Source organism: Danaus plexippus, chromosome 6, assembly GCF_018135715.1.
Source record: "Danaus plexippus chromosome 6, MEX_DaPlex, whole genome shotgun sequence".
Taxonomy (NCBI): domain Eukaryota; kingdom Metazoa; phylum Arthropoda; class Insecta; order Lepidoptera; family Nymphalidae; genus Danaus; species Danaus plexippus.
The window spans coordinates 8,132,422-8,155,028 of record NC_083540.1 but is presented as its reverse complement, the minus strand read 5'-3'; the positions used below and the strand labels follow the sequence as shown (position 1 = coordinate 8,155,028).

General features: G+C 34.7%; 2 protein-coding genes and 1 long non-coding RNA gene across 4 annotated transcripts; 2 read left to right on the top strand and 1 right to left on the bottom strand.

Annotated features, from left to right (window-relative positions):
• The first annotated feature begins 22 nt into the window (after positions 1–22).
• On the top strand, positions 23–4,520 carry LOC116779144 (deoxyribodipyrimidine photo-lyase). The gene is made up of 7 exons (XM_032673325.2): positions 23–513; positions 637–839; positions 943–1,101; positions 1,251–1,449; positions 1,529–1,721; positions 2,327–2,568; positions 2,693–4,520. The coding sequence occupies exons 1-7, from the start codon at positions 117–119 to the stop codon at positions 2,875–2,877; spliced, it is 1,578 nt and encodes a 525-aa protein (XP_032529216.2). The 5' UTR covers positions 23–116; the 3' UTR covers positions 2,878–4,520.
• Positions 4,521–5,768: 1,248 nt separating this feature from the next.
• On the bottom strand, positions 5,769–22,469 carry LOC116779145 (PRL-1 phosphatase). Of its 2 annotated transcripts, none has more exons than XM_032673326.2 (6): positions 22,332–22,469; positions 11,249–11,426; positions 10,364–10,863; positions 8,928–9,094; positions 7,594–7,725; positions 5,769–7,317 (listed from the first exon to the last, which is right to left on the bottom strand). In XM_032673326.2, exons 3-6 carry the CDS (start codon positions 10,469–10,471, stop codon positions 7,209–7,211), a joined length of 516 nt encoding a protein of 171 aa, XP_032529217.1. In that variant the 5' UTR covers positions 10,472–10,863; positions 11,249–11,426; positions 22,332–22,469; the 3' UTR covers positions 5,769–7,208. The 2 variants fall into 2 exon arrangements, with proteins under 2 accessions (XP_032529217.1, XP_032529218.1); XM_032673327.2 differs by lacking the exon at positions 22,332–22,469 and adding an exon at positions 14,299–14,484.
• Positions 11,350–11,923, top strand: LOC133320845 (uncharacterized). Its single transcript, XR_009753962.1, has 2 exons — positions 11,350–11,485; positions 11,668–11,923. It is a non-coding gene; the product is annotated as an uncharacterized LOC133320845 (long non-coding RNA).
• Positions 22,470–22,607: the final 138 nt, after the last annotated feature.

Sequence of the window (22,607 nt, the reverse complement as noted above, 5' to 3'; positions counted from 1 at the left end):
TTTTTTTAAAACTTCTGTCATTTGTCAAATTGAAACCGCCTGGTAGCGGGAACGGTGATACATTTAACATTACTCAATTTAAGTCTCTTTTTCCAACAATGTTGAGTAAAAGATAAATGAAAATAAAGTTTTTAACTCATTTTACTACGAAAATGGCTTCGTCTGCTAAAAAACCAAAATTGTTATTACCAATAAAAAACGAATCAAGTACAATCAATGTTGATGACTTTATGAAACAAATACATAAAAAGCGAGAAGAAACTGCTAAGTCCATTTTAGATTTTAACTTCAATAAGTCTCGTTTAAGAACAATATCACAAGAGCAGGTGGTATCTGATGATTGCGAAGGAATTGTATATTGGATGTCAAGAGACAGCAGAGTTCAAGACAATTGGGCTTTTCTATTCGCACAGAAACTGGCGTTAAAAAACAAAGTACCGCTCCATGTATGTTTCTGTTTAATAGCAAAATATTTGGATGCATCTGTTAGACAATTTCACTTTCTTATCAAAGGTTTGAATTCATTATATGACAAATGTTAGTTTAGAAATATTGTGCAATATTCTGTAAATATTTATTAGTATTTTATTTTAATATTTTAAATATAACATAGTTGGAAACAATAATATGTCATAGGTCTCGAAAAAGTTGCTGCTGATTGTGACAAGCTTAACATTTCATTTCACTTACTGGAAGGCAATGGGGCAGAAGTTTTACCTCAATGGGTTATCGATCACAGGATAGGGGCTGTGGTTTGTGATTTCAATCCTCTAAGAGTGCCATTAGGCTGGGTCGAGGGGGCAAAGAAAAAATTAAAAAAGGATGTGCCATTAATTCAGGTGAGATATAACTTAAAATATAATAATTATGTTTAAAATGTCACAAGTTTCTCAAATTAATGTGTATCTTCTATTTTATGTATATCTTTGGTGTTTTTTTTAGGTTGATGCCCATAATGTTGTGCCGTGTTGGGTGGCATCTAACAAACAGGAGTATTCCGCTAGAACTATAAGAAATAAGATCAACTCAAAACTTGATGAATACCTGACTGAGTTTCCTCCGGTTATTAAACATCCACAATCAAGCAGTTTTAAACCGGAGGTAATATTTTGTTTGTAATAATAATCTTTTCCTATTGCCTATACTTATATGTTCACTTAAAATTTAATTTTGTTATTAATCTTTATGGTAATATGTGAAAAATTGTAATAACATGTTACACATTTTAATGAACTTTTTTGTATTGCCAGCCAATAGATTGGGATAAGGCGATAGAGACGAGAGAAGCAGACAAATCTGTCGGTCCAATAGGATGGGCGGGTCCTGGCTATGACAATGCTGTCAAAACATTGAAGAGTTTTCTTGACAAACGTCTCAAAGTCTTTGCAACTAAAAGGAATGATCCCACTCAGGATGCACTTAGCAATTTATCACCATGGTTTCATTTTGGTAATTATAGATACCAATCAATTGAAATGCATGCAAATTTTATGAAGTGCCATTTAATTTTCCATTTTCCCCATTACAGGCCAAATATCAGCACAACGGGTAGCCTTGTGTGTGAAGGAGTACAAAACCAAGTATACAGAGAGCGTCAATTCTTATTTAGAAGAGGCTATAGTGCGAAGAGAATTGGCTGACAATTTTTGTTTTTACTGTGAACATTATGATAGCATCAAAGGTGCAAGCCAGTGGGCACAGAAGACTTTAGACGACCATAGGTATTGCATTTACTTATAACAACTGACTTCAGATATACCATAGATGTCGGTAACTATTATAATTTGGTCTGCCAATGATCTAACCTAGCTTTGAGATTCTCAGTTTCAAGTTTCAACTTATAATTTGCAATGTCTTTTATGAAATCTCCATCCTCTCGAGCACAGATACAGGATAGGGTGAGAGTATTTTGTAATACTGTCTTTTCTACGAAGGGAAATGTTTGCAGTTTCATTCACACTCTTTTGTCCTTCATCCAGGGATGTTAATGTCTCATGATTGGGTCATTCCTAATGACACTTTGAACTAATGGCGGCCCATTTGTCTGACTGAAAAAACTATACTAAGTTGGTTTCCTAGCAACATAAGTTTACTCTGTTTTCTTATTCTCTGGTATTGAAAGAAATTAAAGAATTTATTTATTGTTTACTTATATTCACCTTTTGTTGCCATTAAAAAATGGCGCCAGGCTCTGAAGTCTCCAATTAATGATACCAAATTTTATCAAAACTTGTGTAGCCATTCAGCTGTGTACACTAATGAGAAAATAATTTTATTTGCTCTATAAAAACAATCACAGATTAACTTGCCACTTGTTTTATTTCAGAAATGACAAAAGAACACATATATATACACTTGAACAGTTCTGCAAAGCAGAAACCCATGACGACCTGTGGAACTCGGCTCAAATACAAATGGTTAAAGAGGGGAAGATGCATGGGTTTCTAAGAATGTACTGGTGTAAGAAGATCCTAGAGTGGACCTCGAGTCCGGAAGAGGCATTGAAATATGCCATATATTTGAACGATCATTACAGCGTTGACGGCAGGGACCCTAGCGGATATGTTGGTGTGTACAACTTATTCATCACATCATATAAGGAACATATATATATACATATGTTCCTTATATATATATATATATGTGTGTATATATGTATATATTTATTACTTATAACATTTTATTTGTGCAGGTTGTATGTGGTCTATCTGCGGCGTCCACGACCAGGGCTGGGCGGAGCGTGCTGTGTTTGGCAAAATCCGCTTCATGAACTATGACGGCTGCAAACGAAAGTTTAACGTACCGGCCTTCGTATGCAGATACGGAGGGAAAGTCCACAAATATAACAACTTGACCGACAAACAGAAGAAAAAGTAGTTTATTGTTTTTTTTTTCTCAACACTCAAACACTTAGCCTCTTCAAGACTGCTATCGTTTGATCTGAATTTTATTCAGAGATTTTATAAGAACTACCAAAAAAAATGTTTGTATTTTTTAACCATAACTTGCTGTTTAATGTGAAGTTCTGATAAATTTAGATTTTTCTTCTTGCAGTAATGTCATATATTTTTCTAATTATTACAGTCATGGTGTCGGTTAGGTATATATATTTATAGCCTCTGCTTAGTCGCAAGCTTTACGTGCTCGTTGAAACTGTAACAGATTAAATATTAAAATTATTTTTAGATTTTCAAATCGAAACTTATAAAGTACAATGTTTGGAACGTTTGAGATATTGTAAGTTTTTTTTAAAATATGTAATAACTTTAAAAAAAAATTGTAATTTTGATTTTAATGCTAAGGTCAAGATGTTTACTTTAACTAGTTAAGGTTTAAATTCTCATTTTTTTTTAATTAAAAAATAAGGTTTTTAACTTGTTAAACTATGGTATAATTAAGGTTTGCTTTGTTTGATTTTAATAGATTGTGTTTTTATTTTTTTTACATTAACAGAAGAATCGTTTTACATAAATCCTTTTCTAACAGCCTTTTTTATTAATTGGATCCTATTGATAGTGTGCTCAATTCTCAGAGCCAACAGGAGAGCCTCGTCCCATACGTAAAAATATATATACGAGGGTGTTCAAAAAGTAGTAAGAATGTCATAGTAATAGGGGGTAGGTGATAAAATACTACTTCTAAAAAATTTACTACGGAACAATTTTTAAAGATTTACGTGAGACATTGAGGGAGCCTGCTCCTCCATATTCCACAGTGACTCGGTGGTCTGCAGAGTTTAAACGTGGTGGAACATCGGTTAAAGATGACCCGCGCTCGGACCGCCCTTCAACGTCAGTCACTCAGGGAATGTTCGAAAAAGTTAGATTTGTTCTGGATGGTTTTAGTGTAACAGTCCGTTTATAGCTTAAAAGTTGAAGATTTCAACTGGTAGTGTACGTAGCTAGACCAATTAAGAATGACAAAGTTATCCCCGCGTTGGGTCCCAATGATGCTAACAGACGCACAGAAGCGAACGCGACTCAACGTTTCAAATGCTCATGGAACTGTTTCAACGAGATCCTGATTTTTTTTTGGGTCGACTCGTAACAATGAATGCGACATGGCTTCACCATTATGATTCAGAAACGAATCAGCGGTCAATGTCCTGGAAACCATCTGCGGCCAGATCGTGAGCTCCATTTTTTAGGACAGCCAGGGATTGATAGTTATTGAATACCTTGAACGTGGAGCCATTATCACAAGCACTGCCTACCGGAACAAATAAAAAAAATACGTCAGAAAATCCTTAAAAACCGACGAGGGAATGTCTCGAAAAAAGTTTTGTTCCATAAAGATAACGCGCCAGAACACGAGTCTGCAGTTGCCATGGCAGCAATCCGAAATTCTGGCTTTGGGATTACGATAAACGATTACGTAAACGATTATCTAAGTACTCAAAATGAAGATTTTTTTACAAAGGGAATATTGGCTCTGGAAAAGAGTATCGCTAAATGTATTGACCTAAAGGGTGATAACATGGAAAAATAACATAATATTAAATAAATTTATTTTGAAAATTGGTTTTGTCATTAATTATTGAACGATGCTCGTATCATCTATCTGTCAGCTGTTTTCTGCAATGAATTCCACTGACCCAAAAAATCTATTGCTCACCTCTAAACCGTGGGACATTAAATAAATTACTAAGTATATTTAATCATTGACTTTACAGTTTACTCTTAAACATTCGCCTATGTATAATCCACAATTTCTGTTTAAGTGCTTTTGACTATTTTATAAATAGATTTTTTTTCTCAGTTTTCTGTTCTTTAGATGCTAGAGAATAGTTGGCGACTTTATTTTACATATTAGGCTTATAGTCTGTTTCGACATATCCGTATCGGTTCTCGATAACACTTAATTGTCTTTTTTGGAGAAGTCCAGGAATTGACAGATATTTATTCGGGCGGTAATATTTCTTAGAAAATTTAAAGGTGACTGTTTCATACAAATGAGGCATATAAAATAGAGAATCCTATCTGACTCCAAGGATTTTACGTTTCACCAGATTCCAGGTTTTAAGAAAAACTACCTTAAACCATTGATACGCTTCAAGCTTATCTGACAGACTCAACTCACTTGGCGCTTCTGTAATGATTTACATGTGCTTGTTCACACGCCCAGTATAAAACGAATCTTGTCTCGGATCTAAGTTTCGTATAACTAGAGGTTAATTAACAAAGCAAAAGCTATTTTAACACGCTTTTATTAGCTTGGGTTGTATGTATGTAATGGAATCTTTGAACTTACTTTTCACCGGTTTCTAAATAATTTGAAACTGCATACGTATCAAGGACTGATGACAATGCAATAATTTGTTAACCTTTTTCCAGAATGATCGTAGCACTCAATATCAAGTTTATTGGTGATCAACAGGCTCCGTGCTGAATGATTTCTGTTTAGATTTAGTAGGAGCTAAGTTGCAGTAATTCATCTCTACATATACTTCAGACAACTATAAACTTTTGCTATTTAAGCTAAATCTCATAATAAAAAAAGAAAATTTAAATCAGCAACATATTTCTGTATACTTCTTACTAAAAGAAAGCTGCCTCCACCAAAGAGGGATCCAGCCCTGGTTACAAAATTTATGCTATACGTTTTCTTTTATACTTTTATAGCTAAAGTAATATCTTCAGACTCAAAAACTTCCGATTAAAAATGTGTTATTTTATAGAAGATTTAAAATGTTTCGTGTAAAAATAACCGTTACTTGTTAACAATGACGTGGGAACGGGTGCGGCGACTCGTTAATGAATAGACCATGATTAGGAAAAGAGAAATATAATTGTTGATCTATAGAAGTTTACACGCGATGCGTCGGACATATTACAAAATACACATATGAAAAGTCAAATCAACATCCGCTAGCTGTGAAACATATATCGTCTGTATATCACTTCAACACTACATAAAATAAAGTTATCTGCCTGCTCGATCTCCAGAAACTACTTGGCTGTGTCCTGTCTCACTAACACTAGTCACGATTCAGTTATAAACAGGTTTTTATAAAAACATCGTTAAGTTTAATCGTACTCCAAGTTCATTTAATTGGGATATTGATACCGAAGAGCTTATTTTATAACTTAAATACAAATTATATTACCATACATTTTCTTTGCAGAAATAGTTTCAGTGGTCGTTACAGTGACGGGACGTAATATATATGTTGGCTTCAGAATACTATACTTTGTAATACAAAATTGGCTTGTCACGTACAATGTTTTTGTTAAGAACATGTCACGTGAGACAAGCTTCCAGACAAATGTATGAAATGGAATAACTCCGAAGTGAATCATTTCGTAATTAAAGATTATTTTTTTTCATTTTGATATATTTTTATTAATGCAACTGCACACTAATTACATAAATCTGAATAATATAAATAAGAAATAGAAAAATAATTAATATCAGTGCTATTCAAATATAATTTATTATTGGAACATTCAGTAAGTCATACTTTCGTGTCAGGATACAATAAAGTTTTAGGTTTTCTAGTCAATGTTGTAAAACTTTCGAGAAATAATTTCTTTGAGGACTACTCCAAGGCGAGGCTGCACTTAAACATAACGAAGACTCCGAAACAAAAAGTCAAGTCGGACAGAATCATCGCAAGCGAGAAAACGAGGACATCCTCCTATTATGTCTTATTTTTTATTGACAATACAAAGTCTCTACAACAAAAAAAAAATAACTATAATTAGCAGAAATATATCATGATTTCAACACACAAAGAAAATAAATGTAACCGTAAACAAGAGCAAGCACAAAAATTTTAACTCGACGGTGTTTATTATGGGGAGTTACTGTGGCTTATTGTGGTCCGAGCGCGCAGACTCCGGGGCGGCGCTGGGACTGTGAACACAGGTCGTGGCTTGCATTGAAACATGCTCATCTAACGGAGTACAGCACAAGGGTTCACTTTAAGTAGTTTGCAGTAAGGCTCTCAAAATGTTTAGAAACACTAACGCTCCGGGGACAGGTCGAGATAATAACCACCTCTGATAAGGCTCGTTACGAGAATGTGTCCAAGCATGATGGCAGGCAGAATGGTTATCACCTCTAGAGAAAAAATAAGGAAAAAATTGTCAAAAAAGGCGAGACGGTTAAGTTATAACTAGTTTGTTGTCTATGCTCCCTTGTGTGAGTGTGTGTGTGAAAGCAGAGCTACATTCGCTGTCGCGGGACGGCGCCACTGTGCCGCGGCGCTACTGGACGCAGCACGAGTTCTTGTGGCCGTTCTTCTTGAGACGCGACTTCGGACGGTACTTCTCCAAGTACGAGAGCTGCTTCGCGTTTATTGCACCTCGACGTTGGCTGTGGACAATAGGTTACCATGATAAGTACAAATACATACATTTTTATTTATAGCAAAAAACATACATATATAAATCTATAAGGAAGATTAGGCGCAGGTAATATCTCATATATAATATCTGTAACGCTGTATGGAAATACACACAAGTGCATTCGTGTGCATGTGTTTACACAACCGCTTGTGCTTGTGTGAGTGGGAGCGGACGAGTGTATGTATGCGATTTATATAAACGTGTATGTGTGTGTTTAGCTCTCTGTGTGTGTGTGTGTACTCACTCCCGTATGGTCTCAACGGCCTCCTCGTACTTCATGCCGAGCTCGATGAGTGCGATGGCGACCATGACGGGTGCGCGGCCCAGACCGGCAACACAGTGCACCGCCACCGCCGACTCCGGCTTGTTAGCTGCTCTGATGACACAACAACAATTATTGTTTATTGCTGACATTAAAGAATTATTAAGCAAAAACATTAAGAAGAAAACATCTTCTTGCGTTATAGATGTTTATTAAAGGCTGTAAAGCCCTAATTTTTCGTTGGAAGCTGCCAAAAAAACAGGATGTTTACAAACAATATTTTCAAAAAGAAAATTGTCTGTCTTAATTTGATTGGATGTTGACAAAAATGAATGAGTATCATTTTTGGATAAAAGTATTTTTGAGTCTAGGCTTTTATCAGTATTGGCGTGCACCAAAATACTTCAAATCAATTAGTCAATTCCTTATAATTTTTGTACTCCAAGTCCATACGGACCTGACCGTTATTTGTGATCATTCAAAGAGATAGTTCAGATTTGAATCGTATTGCATTTATTTAGCATCAAAGCTGCATTCCAAATACATATGACCAACTACTTTACTGTGGGACGAAATTTTAAATAAATCCTTGATGATAGAACATTGGTTTGTATTCTGTAAGGCATAAATTGCTGTAAATTTCTACGTAATCATAAACATCTGTCGTTTGAGGAACGAACTGGTACATAATAAGGGGATTCGTGATCTTGGTCAATAACCTGATACTAAAGACGACCATTTAAATATATATATATTAACAACCAGTGAGTTCTAGCAACTTGTGGCTGGGAATAATTTTGTCCCTACATGTGGTTGTTAAGAGGTTCACTTTAATACGACTTAGCTTAACAATAAGCACGCTGACGTAATTATTCCAGCTATTACCATATATTAAATACTAATAACAGTGATCTGGGATTTGCTTAGCAGAAAAATTAAATGTGTTCAGAATTAAATTTTGTTTTGGCTAAGTACGAGATTATCCCGTTATTCGATTACTATACAGAACCGTGAACACGAGCAGACTGACGTACAGTGTTAGAGACGGTCATACTAACGATAAATTTATCAAACGGCAGAGTTTTTTTTTGGGTCAATTATATTCATGACATGTACGATTTGAATGAAACTAATATTTTTCTGATTACTACACGTATTTTACTATTTTTCAAAACTATACTCCCGACGTTTCGGTTGGCTTGCAGCATCCGTGATCACGGGCAGACGCCATCTCGTCGTAAAATATTAGTTTCATTGAAGTGAATACTCTCCAGTCTTAGTCTTACATCTCATAACATATGTGACGGTCGACTTACTTGTCCCTGAGTATCTCGAACCAGTCGTCGACGACGTTGGCCGGTGGGAAGGTGCCGTCGTCGTAGGCCAGGTCCCTCACCTCTATACCCTCGCCGGCCAGCGGGGACGTGTCGTAGCTCGGCTCGCACACGCGGACCACCGTACACACGTTGTGCTTTCTCAGCTCCTTGAATTATGACATTCAATGACGTCAATTATTCATTGTTTGTGAGGCACTTATCAATTTAATTGTGGCGCTTCAACTTATTAGAGAGGACTTATTGATAAAACATTGGGAACTTAAAGTACGTGCATATATTTTGTTTGCTGAATTAAGTGAGACTACGTTTAAATTTATCGCTTTTTATTAGAAATAATGTCTTTCTGACAGAGTATTGTTATGGAAATTAAAAAAATGAGTATTGGATCGTTTCAAAATTTTATTTAAGTACACTATAAACTTCTTTCATCCCTAAAAATATTTTCTTTATAAAAGAAATGTTACGATAACTTCAATACGCTAATGATGTTATCAATTCCACATATCGTTTCCATTGACGTCACAGTTTAATCGATAGAATTACCGACGAGGCGATCGGCTAAGAAAATGTATCACGGTTAATTGTTTTGGACAATACATATAACGACGGACTAGACGTCGGGTGACGTTTAGAAATTAACATATTATAAAACAAATTAAAGACAATTATTTTTCTTCATATAAAAACTTTTTGAACTAACATGATTGTTAACAAAGGATGAAACTAATATTTTCGGATTACTACGCGCATTTTATTAGTCGCATCACATCTCGCCTGCTCGTAATCACGGTTGCTGCATAGTAACCGAAACGCCGGGAGTACATATGTAGTTATAAAATAATAAAATACGCGTAGTAATCCGAAAAATATTGTTTTCATTTAAATGAATACTCGCGAAAGTGTTAGCAAAGATCCTTGAAGTCTATTACGGTATGATAGCTGATAAGTTAATCGAAAAGAGTTTTGTAAAACAAACTGCCTGTATATCGGCCCTCGTCTTTAGTCTCTCCACTTCAAGTGCTATTTGTTCGGAGGTCGCGACTCAACGTCCAAGGTATTAAGCAAACAAAAACATAAAACATTCAACAGAATGCAGCAGATTGTTTATAAAGATTAGGCGACGCTGAGGACAGCGTTTAGTGACCGGCTACTTTCATATCTATGAAGTTTTCGTAACGTGGGAGTCGGGACGTAAATTTTTTTTGTATAATATAGAATTCGGGAGCTTCAATATCGTCAAATGTTGATATAATTTTAACTTTAAACAGATCCTTCGCAGGTTTGTTCAGGGATACTAACATTAAGGCTTTGTCAATATATAATAACTATGTGTTATGTTTCTTTGTCGTACTCGGGAAGTTATTGGGATAGTCGTGTTTGTGTGATGCGATTATAATAGATATCAATATACAGACCTGTAAGTAGCTCTGGATGGTCACATCCGATGGCCTGTCTGTGATGAGGAAGCGCATGTTCTTGTACTCTATGAGAGACGGCGCCGGCCTAATGTCCTTCTGCTTCATGATGACGATGATCTCTCTCTCTCTCTTTCTCTCTCTCTATCTCTCTTCAACAGTCACAGTCGATAGTCAACCGTGAACCGTCCACCGCTCGCTAGACGTAACACACGCGTCACTAACACCGCAGCGATCCGTCGAGAGTGTAACAGACAAATTGTCACTCTATTTCCACACAACACACTTCAGTTTTGTGACTTTTCTTTAAAAAGGGTCCAATTATATGATTAGAACCACCCGCATCGAGGTCGCTTTCAACCACTCGACCGCATTCAAAGACTATAGTACAGAGTTTCCGAATTTGGGGTCGAAACTAATAAGGAATTATGAGACCAACATAAGACGTTAACTTCAGCAAATTATACGCTTAACAGCAGCGGGATCCGAATTCAAGGAAACTGGAACAGAAACGATAGACACGTTAGTTCGGACGCGTCGAGGCGGACACACACAGAATACTTTCATCATTTTGGACATATAGCGTCAAACAACTAATGGCGACTGAAACGGAATTAAAAATATTTTTTAAAAATAGCTCACAGTTCGAAAGCAGTGTTAAGGTCATGCGAGTACATGTCCAGTCGAGTACAATCCTGAGAGTTCTGATTCAGTGCCAATGGCGCATCACTCGTTAGAACATTCACATCACTCCGGCACGTACAAGCACAATGATAACTTTAATATAAACATTACGCAACACACATTGTGTATTTTGATAAACATCTCGTAATACGGTTTGCTGTGAAGTAAAACAAATAGCTAGCGAGTCGAGTGTGTACTTACAAGGGGGGTGTATATAGCGCAGTGGTCGGGGTGCGTGCGTCGTTTGCTCCCAGCATGGGTTCGGGTTCGGCGCCGTGAGCCGCGTCTTGAACCAGCCGGTTTATTTGTGTTGAGCCTGGCAGTACTCCGCGCTGTCCAAGCGGAACTCCATCAATGTCGCCACAGAACAAATGCCCAGCTGAAAACAATACAATACAACTGTTTACATCGCGCCCCCTTAATGACATCCGTTACTTTGTAGGTGGTTATTAAATTAGAAACAATTTATATTAGTTAAATTAATAAGCACACGTTACTTAATAGTATGTATGTAATTGAAGACAAATGAAAATATATCGTATTTCTTAACCAACCAAACTTCATATTATCCTCAGAACATCTCTTATAGTGATGGTACATTTCAAAAATATATTTTTTAGGATGTCACTGTGTGGGTGAGACACATCAAAATGATGGCGCAACTAAATTTGGCAGATAGACAGCAATGGACATCCACTATATATAAAACTAATATTCACTTTCCACATAATCAACATACGTGGTTGCTGATAGTTCAATGTTTCGCCGATAATATCATATAAATAAAGAAATGTTTATTTGGTATTTAGTGTTTTACTTATAATTTGACTGTATCAAGACAACACAGAGGAACCTCAGACTTGGGAACGAGCCAAACAGATCAAGAGGTTTCCGACGTGCGTATTTCACTCTCGGTATTTGGACAGCACAAGGAGAATAATAATTAGTCGCTTTTAGAATTGTTACATTCGTAATTATATTGTTTTAATTAAGTTCCGAGCTCTAGTATAAATGGAGGATGGGAACAAAGATAAACATCTCAGCGTTCATGATAATTACGTTACATCAATATTTAACATTTCCTTACAAAATTAGTTCGACTGTAAACTGATGATTTCGGTTAATCCTTTCCACCAAAATAACAAAACAGACGAGGGCGTTAATACACCATACGTTTATTATGTCTAGAGTCTAGACTGTAGACAGAAATTATTTAACCTGCAAACGATCGAATCACACTATGGTCCAAGGGTGCAATATTCTCTAAAATCCGAAGTCTCGTCTTCGGTCGTTGAACTCAACACCAGCCACTAACACAGACAACTCTAGTAATATTTTACATGTTTAATGGAACACATAGATTATGGACACAATACCATTTATAAGTCAGGCAACTCATGTTAGGCTAAAACTCATCATTACAATAAAGTAGTGCTTATTATCTGAAGTATTCGATAGGACCTTAGCTAACAAAATCCATGATATCTACGTCTAAAAATCTTTGTTATTTTTAAATCAGAATAGGTATCATCAATCTATCTTCAACTTACTAACGCAATACATTCAGCCATTAGTGTCTTTTAGCACATTTGTATGACCTTGTCACTGAAAATTTCATATGTAAATAATAAACGAATAAGTAACGCCAGATTATACCGAGTCTTGATCTTGTAATTAGCACCTATAACAACTGTTTGTTTGTCGTAGCGATCATACACGTGGCAAACACAACGGCCACAAAGGACGAAGCTAACCACAACAAGTCTAAATAGCTTGTTTAAACCCGCCGTATGTAATAGCATGTGCAGCTCGTTTGAAACATTATGCATGTCAAACACAACCTGGATTAACGTGGCCTAGATGAGTCGAGATACGAGAAAGCTAAATAGAAACGCTTCAACGATATTCAAGCAAGATTATTAGTTCACGTAAAGGGAATAAGAGCAGGCATATTGAAAAAAAAAAATCTATAACTCAATAGGAATATTGAACGAGAAACCAAGTGATAATAATTTATTACACTTAAACGTAATAAAAAAAACAGGGATAAATTTATAGAACACAACAAAGGAAGTACTCAATCGAGGTCAGACAACAACTACATGCACTTAACTCTTGTTGAGGCTTTATTGCCATATTTAAAAAACATCTATACATTTTTTTTTTTATATTTCGTAAGTTTCCTAGATTGACGTATATAAAACTTTTAAAATTTAATATATCAGAGTTGTATTAATTGTATTAATGTGGTTTAAAATTAAACACAAACAAAATATAAATAAACAAACGAGACGCTAGAATGTGAAGTGAGTAGAAATTTTTATCCGACAGTGATTAGTTTTATGCATGCAAACTATAGAAGAGTATAAGCGAGACGTTTGTTTTGTCATGTTTCAACATGCGTCCAATCAAACGGCTTTACAGAATAATCTATAGTATATAATCACAATTTTGCTTGTTTTCTCTACGAGAATATATAATGATCGCTTGACGTTTCTTTACGTACTTACAGAAGGTTAACATATACAATATCAATTACCAATGCCAACGTGAACACACTATATATATGACACACTAGACAAATGTCAACGTTGATAGTCAGGCTTGTTAAAAATTTAAAAAACGCGTCATTTAAAACGGATTATATTGTATATATATATTCAATAACATTTATATTTCGTATCATGTTATGTTGGTTATACAATTGCACTTTATTTTAAAATTTCAGTTTTATATTATGAAAACATTTGTCCGTTTCAGAAATGAATATTAAAAATACGTCTTAAACCTTAGGTACGTAACGGTAACTTGACAGTCCCAACGTATCTAAGTAAAATATATTTATTAGTCTTATGCATTAAATAGTGTTAATAATTTAATTTTTTTTTCGGTAAGATGATTGAGGTCGGAAAAAATTGTGCCGATAATTATATCGTTCGTTTAAACTTAGATACGGATACATCGTGGAACTTTGATAAGTACAGAGAATTATTTAAAATTAAGACCATAGACTGAAAAGCAACCATGAAAAACTACACTACCGCTCTGAAGAACACCTGTTGACACCAACACCGAAATTCAAACGAATCCGACGAAATTACACGATAACAGTATCGGAACTGATAATATTATGACATTGAAAGGTCAAAAAGTCTACAATAATTAGATCTATTTCGATGTGGGTTTAAAAGCGTATCTAGAACGTGTCAGTAAAGCGGACCACAAAAGTATGACACTGAAACGTCACTTACATGTTTCCCGCGGAATATCTGAAACACTAATAAATGAAATCAAGAAAAGTTAATATTTAACACAACGTCAAACTAATAGCTGATGCACAAGTAACAGAAGCTGTCGCCGCAGACAGATGAGGAGTTTAGGCGTTCACATCGCAACGGGTCAACACGGTCCGTGCCGCGTTCGAGCAGAGACTGGCGGCCGGCGGGAACGGGAAGTAAGGAATTTGCGACCGGCGAGGCGACGTCACCGCGACGCTCGCCGCCCGCACCCCGCACCGCGCGACCCGCGCCACCCGCGCCACCCGCCCTCGCCGGCGATGGCGTCATCCCAGCCACACACGCATATCATTCACACACACATATCAAAACTTATCGCCTAACTTTTAGCGACGGTTAGCACACGAAGCTTTAGAAGTTATTATATTTTATGGCAGATGCGAGACTAAACACATCGACGGGAACAATCCGCTAATAATATTCGAGTGCGATCATTAAAGAATGAACGAGCATCGCTTTATAGACATGTTTTGACTATATCGGCCAGATAGTGCGTAATTAGAAATCGTAATCGAGACCTAACCCTTAGAAAATTCGATAAACTGACGACATTCACGTCCTTTAAATAGAAAACTATGAAAGAATCCAGGCTAACTCCCACGCAGCTGCAAGATATACGTTGTAGCGTTATTAACGATATATATATTCCAGAAATTACGTTCATTATAACAAAGTATGTAAATAACAACATAAAAATGGGTCTTCTTAGAATTTGTATCATATTTATCAAAGCTAGTCAACTTTGATTTCATTAATATAGCCAATGAATTACAAAACTAACTAATTAACACCAGTCACGGACTTGATACATATATCAAAATATTTTTAATTCTATGAAACATGACCAGGTAACAACTAGAACAAAACGGAAATGATGCTACTAACATCCTTCTTCGGAATACCATTAAGTACCTCACAAATTCTACCTGAATTACTACAAAGGGAAAGAATGCATTTACTTTCAAAATTTTATTTTTGCTTTCATAGCATATTTGTGTGTAATCAAGTAAGACTGAGTTAATTATAATTTAATAATACTTTTATGTTGAGAAGCATTTTCGCATAAATTGTCAAAATAAACATTTTAAAACCTTAAAATCCCAACAGCCCAATGGAGGAATTAGTTAATAAAAACTTGCAGGTGAAAAGAAAAATGAGGAGAGCACAGATAGTAAATTACAAAGATAATATTTAAAAGGTGCAATTGACATAGACATAATCACTTAACATATCTGTCAACAATTGTCACAAACAACTGTGGATTAGGTTCTAGGTATTGTCGTCACACTGAGAAACATGGTGAAATAATGACTCATGTTGTTGGTGATAAAAATGAAAATTGTGTAATGAACGTGAACGAATGAAAATTCATAATATTTGGTTTTTAAAACAAATACTGTGAGAGACCAGGCAGTTACCGATTTGAAATCAGTCGACGTATCAAAGATATACACATATTTTATTAAAATGAAATATTTACAACATTGAAACCACTATCAGGGATTCCGTAAAATTTACGTCAGATTATAGACTTAGATAACATAGTTTAGATTACAGATTGAAGTAAATCCCCGTAGGCATTTAATAGCAATTCAGATACGTATGAAGAAAACTGTTAAATTAGGCAACGGTAATATAATCTGAATGAGCTTTTCTCGATCAACGTGAACAGACCACGTGGCAAGCTGTAACAACGTGCGGTTCTGAACAAACAGCGGAACAAAACTATTGTTGCTCTAAGTCTGCAGTCACCGTAAAAACGTGTTCGCTGTGGGACGGTGAATTGCCACCGAAATAAACATCCACGTGTATATACTGTTACGAAATTATTACAGAAATACACGTATATTTGTATAATTCATGTTTTCTATGAAAACAACTGATTTAGTCAAACTTTTCCGATGGCAGATGGAGTTTGCGTATAAAAATAAATATCTCTTAAGCTATATATAAATAAATAAGACTTCCCGCGACGCAATCACGTTGCAATAATAACATAAGAAGGTCGGCGCTTCCAATTAAAACTTCTTAGAAAATTGTATAAACAAAGTCGCAACTAGTTTAAAAAAATTAGTTATGACTATTACGACGATAACAAATCAAAGATATGTTAAAAATATCAGTGTCGAGAATTTTCCGTTCGATAAGACCTTATGGCCGTTCCGCTAGATTGTATCATACTTAGATAACGAATGATGAAAATTTATATATCAAACTGACTTTATGGATCGTTAATTTCAACGATCGAAGACAATAAACATCCCAGAATAGACGCTCGGGGGTAAACATTCTGACAGTGGAAAGTGAATGTAACATGAGCGGTTTGTGTTGCAGCGGAATGGTGGGGAGTTGGTGCAAATCAACTTTCACGAACTCAAGCAGAACCACTAGAACTAGATGCATCTAGTGGGATCTACGGGGATTATCTTAAAACGACCGCTTTCTGCCCCTCCCTAAACATTTGTAACACACGAAACGAAATGACGACGTACCTTTGATACAATTCTATATTTGTACGTCAATTTATCGTGAGGCCTTCAAAGTTTTAATTGGTACCGGCTAAGGGACATCGCTGATTTACGTGACTTAAATAACTTCAACTGAAACATGATAACGGTTATTAAAATTATGAATTGCCATAAGAAAAGTTTATAGGGCTGGTGACCTTCGGCGCTTTGAACAGCAACCGGGAGATACACTTCAACACAAGTCGCGGCATGTTTAAATAACAATGTTAATAGTTTTATTTGTAAACTAGTGTGTTGTCCGTACACAAGAGTTGCAGCCCTGCCATGCTATGCAACGGTATAGAGGTCGCGACCTACTTCGCGGGGATCAATACTCGGTCATCGACTCCGCCTGCGCCCCCTACACTCTGTTCCTTCAGCCGTTCCACCAATAAAACTCACTTTCGACTTTAGATACCAAGCTATAAATAGAATTACAATTCTAACGTCAGAATAAGTATAAAAACAATTTCTTTCAGACGTCAATTCACTTTTATTCGTGTGAGTTCTGATAGCGATTTAAACGTTCGAGATAAATCATAATTTTTAATTTTAAAATGATAAATGAAATGACGATGATGAAGTGCATAAATTGAGATTAGTCATAATTGTCTTTTTAAAGAAAGTTTTTGTTTGGACTTTACTTTTAATTTAATCAATTTATCCATAAAGGAAGTAAACATGAGTGTGCAACAATATTTAACATTTTCTTAGTGTTTTGAATACAACTATTGTGCGATAACAACTAACATCGTAATCGGATTAGTTATTAAATAAATATAGTAATTATGTGAACGAATATTTAGTATTTACTATGCGACATTATTTCAGATAGAGCGTAAAAAAGTAAATTAAATGGCGTCGCTGTGACGTAACAGACGAACCATATTCTATAGTAGTGATAAATAGAGGAGAGGACAAAAAGGTGATCTGTGACGTCAGAGACGAATACAGATCATGTCTAAAATAAAGCCTGCGTTACACACACAGACACAAAATATACAGCTTCAGCCAGCTTGATACTCCGTACTAAATATGTTATAGTGATTGTGACATGTATGTATATATCGTATCCGTGTCGTTGCCGTGTCCTGACCGTGGCGCTCCGGTCGAGGCGTGACCTAGCTCACTGACCTGGATAGGAAGTGCCGCTGTAACCCCTTTCATAAAATAACAGACGACTTGGTGAACCTAAAATATCCAAGTCCCAGCTATGTTAGGTTAGGTATGCTGGTACTTTAGTATTCATATATTATAATTTATTATTTTACGTGTTGATTAGAATGTATTTATACTAATTTTCAGACATAACTTATGTCACGAGAAGTAAATTTATTTTCAGAACGTGTGATTTAAAAGTTTTATTCTTGACGATGATAGGTTTAGTATTGTTTAATTTACACTTGGATGAAACGCTTAGGTAACACAAATTTTCAAAACAGGTAAAGGGATTGCGAAATACCATTCCTTATAATATGGAAGTGTTTTGCGAAACTGTGGTTAACCAAAAAATAGAGCTATAACAGATTTAGACAACTTAAGGTTTAGAAGGACACAAGAATAGTAATAGGGGTGTACTTTAAACCACAAAACTATTTCACTAAGACAAAAGACGTTAATATCAAAGATATAGAAGAAAAATTGTAATAAATCTTCGTAAGAAGTATAAGTTCCCAAGCAGTTAACTTGATGATGAAATTCTCATATATATAGGTCTGTCATCGAATCTAAACACAAATAATGTGACTGGTAAACAAGCCTTAAAGATTGAACGGAAAACAAAAATCTATATATAGACGTACAATTTGCACACGCTAATATATATAATCGAATTGAAAACCTCGTTGTTTTAAAGTCGGTTAAAGACGTAGTCTAGTTAAAATAAATTGAACGGACCTCGTGTAGGTGTGTGAACTGACGTCAACATTTTCCAGGGAATTTGCGTCGATCCTATTTGTTCTCGCATTTTATTCCAAAACAAAATTTTCTTTAACCATATCCCATAATGCAATTGGACTTTTAAATTACATTACAATAACAGTTACGTATGCGTTTTCTTTATTTGCTTCATGATAAAAAATCACAAAGAACAAACACTTTTTTATTTGTTTCTACCCAAAAAATCTCTTGATATCATTTGAATGTTATCTTTCAGATACGATGATAATTCTTTTTTTATTATAAATCACATGAGGAATACTTAATTTAAAATTACCTATTATAAATTAATTAATGAAACAAATATTTAAAAAAAACTCTTAAATAGATAATTAATTTATGAAAAAAAAAACAATTGTCTGTTTCGGAAAAAATTACTTCTTTTAATTATTAACAGTATGTGTAAAGATAAAGTCTCGCGTAAGGAGAATAAATTTGACAAAATACCTTAAAATTATCTGTTACATAATTTGTTACACACTGATATAACTGAAGATATTTTTTTTATATGTATTTCGAATTGACGTTACATGTAATGTTGCCATTAATAAAAATCTTCATAAAATAATATAAAATATTCTTGTAGTAAAGCCACATATAAAATGATTTTAATCCTCTAGTCACTAGTGAGACAATCATACATGCGCGTACATGTATTGAAAGTCTGATGAGAGCGACGCCCTTTTAGTCCGAAAGCCATTCAGGAGCTGCGAGCGTCGACCCTAGCCTGCTCTACGAACCGGTGCATTATAACCAGCCCTCCATACAATACGACCAATTTAAGGACGATGGCTCGCTAAACACGGAATTCCTCTAATATCCTCCATTAAGGAGGGTTCAGACACAATTGAATCTCCACGTTCACTGCAAATGTGAATTCAATCGTAATCAAAATTTCTAAAGTCTGGAGGCATGTGTTAAACAGGCTGTATAGGTGAGATGTGAGGCCGTCAGCTGGTAGCAATCATTCGAGTGACTAACAAGAACCGGTACAAAAAAAAAATTACGACTATAGACTATAGAGCATCGGCAACCAGTGTTTGAATAAAAATATACATTTATTTATGTCAACAAGGAGATAATTTAATTTATATACGATTATATTATTTGTAATTGCTAACTAAAATTTTATTTGTAATAAATAACTTTAATATAAAACAAGGAGCATAAAACTTACACTCTAAATATCTAAATCTTCCAAATTCGAACAGCATTCCGTCACAAATGATTCATATCATGCGCAATTCTTAGCGCCCTGAGATTATTTGTTCTTAATTAAAACACAGTCAACAATACTTCCATATTTACTAGCTAGCAACGAATCTTCTATATTTAATGTTTAAAAGGTTTATTTAAATTCTTTACATTAATTAAATCATACACTTGTCTGTAGTTTTTAAAATTTTAATTGACTGTTTCTATGCCAACAGCGAATGACATAATCTCGTTCGCCAGAATTCGGGCCCGTCGAAACTAATTAAATAAAGTACTCATAAAGAAGTCCGTACCTCCGGAATTGGGCATATTATTTTATGTTTTTGTATATAGCCTGAACCGCAAGCGATATTTAAGTGACCTTAAAAATGTACATTCACATATACCTACGGAATATAGATAAATATGTATTCTTTATTGATTTTTTTGGTCCAAAACTCGCTCAATCGGTACAATATACAAACGTTTAATATTCAATATTTACAGTAGTCTTCTAGAAATATTCGTATTATATTCGGGAATAACGGGTCTATACAGACGGCAACGCAGAGGCAGGGTCAACACGCTAGCCAAGGACGGGTCGATGTCCTGAGCCCTAATACAGAACCTGATAGAATAATGTATATTAAAACAGGAAGTTAGTGATGATTATAAAATAACAGACTAATTATTACAACGGTTAAGGTTATTCATAGACGTAAGAAACTATAGGTAAAAAAAAATAGTTTTATTTAACCTGACATATTTTTTTCATAATCCTAAAACATAATTACAGTTAAAAACTTAAAAATGTGTTTTTTCGTTATATTTCAATTATTTTTGACATGAATTGTGGAACTTAGTACGTAAACAACCATTTACGTCAACGAAACGCTTAAAGGACGCATTCATATACGATAGTGACGTTGGTGTTGACAAGTGATGTATGCGTTTACTGATTGCACTAATTTCAAAAATGCGCACGTATTAGGAGGGCGCACAGTTCTGACGTCACGATTCTCATACATATCAAATCAAGTCCTATTCATAATAGCTTAAGGTTGTTAATCCAAGGTGTCCTTTCCATTAATAACGTGTACTTTTAGTGGCCGTGAACTACAAAAATATGGTCACACAGTATATTTACTATGGTAATATAAATGATAATCTATTGGTTATTTCTGCCTAAAAAAAGTGATAAATATGAAAAAATTTATAATGTAACTGGGTTTCAGTTAACAATTAGTCACTATGTTAACCTTATAATGAATTGAAAATATAGCTGTAAATAAATTAAAAATGTCCAAGTAGGAGTTTAACCAAGTGTAATTTTACTTAAATGTCCATAGTATATCAATTATCCATACTAGTTCAATGTTGAATGCATTATGAGGCAGGTAAGAATGGTCCTTTGCCATACCCACCTTTAATCTCTTTGGAATGTTACCTGCATTTCTCAAAAAAAAAACCCCTCATTGTGTGGTATCACCTAGCCCCTTTCAAAGAATCCTTTATTTAGAATGCCATGTGTTTCAAGAAAGTATTATTTGTAATAAATATACTTTAAAGATCTCTTTCTTTATATTTAACAAAGAATTATTCATAGGAAAAGCAATTGAATAAGTGATTGTATTTCTTCATAAATAATAAACAATTATGATTGTTTCTATCCAATAAATTTTAAGCCAAGGCTACCATTATTTATAAAAGTATAGTTTGTAAATATATTATCTGTTAAATATGTGAGGTAAGATGTATTTATTATTATAATGCTGGTTACTTGGAATTATAAAAGCAAAACCTCTATCAAGCTTAACAATATGTAAAAATAATGAGGGTATTATGTTAATACAAGAGCTAACTAATCATTATCGAATTTAATTTTAATGGAACGTGTTAAATACATTATTTGGCAATATAAATATGGATGAAATAAAAAATATAATTAAGTATAAATAATCAACAGATAATATGATATATATTCTCTTATTATTGCCTAGTTTTTCTTACGGCCTTCTCATATTAAATTGCATAATTTAATGATCCTATTATTTGATATTTATTATAACTAAACGAAGTATGACTAATAAATTATTATTTTTTTCTAACCTAAAATCATCATTTATCTGCGTTAAAGTATTGCGTGATACAATTGGAACACAATTATTGCTGTGTTATAGACGTGTTTTTAAAGGAGTGGAAAACTCTAGCAACGTTAACATATAAAGGAAAATGATAATCGTACCACGACGCCCGCAGTGACGTCCTTACTTGGGGAGGACACGACCTTCGGTTTTTTGTTCAATAATACAATAAATGAGTTAATTATAACAAAATTAAAACTCTTACCTCCACAGCCATACACATTGAATAAAACCTGAGCGGATTCAGCCGTGAACAGCTAATAAATTGACTACACACGCGGGAGACGTGTGCCTCGCACAAAAAAAATGTAGGACTGATCTAAAAGTTGCCAGAACTAAAAAGAACATCAAGATTGCTACCTTATGAAACGAAAAATACTATTTTCTACTAAAAAAAAAGGTAACTAATAATTATGGTTGTCCCCAAATACTTCATAGGTAAAAAGTGTTATCTTTCAACATATTATTTATTTAAATTACA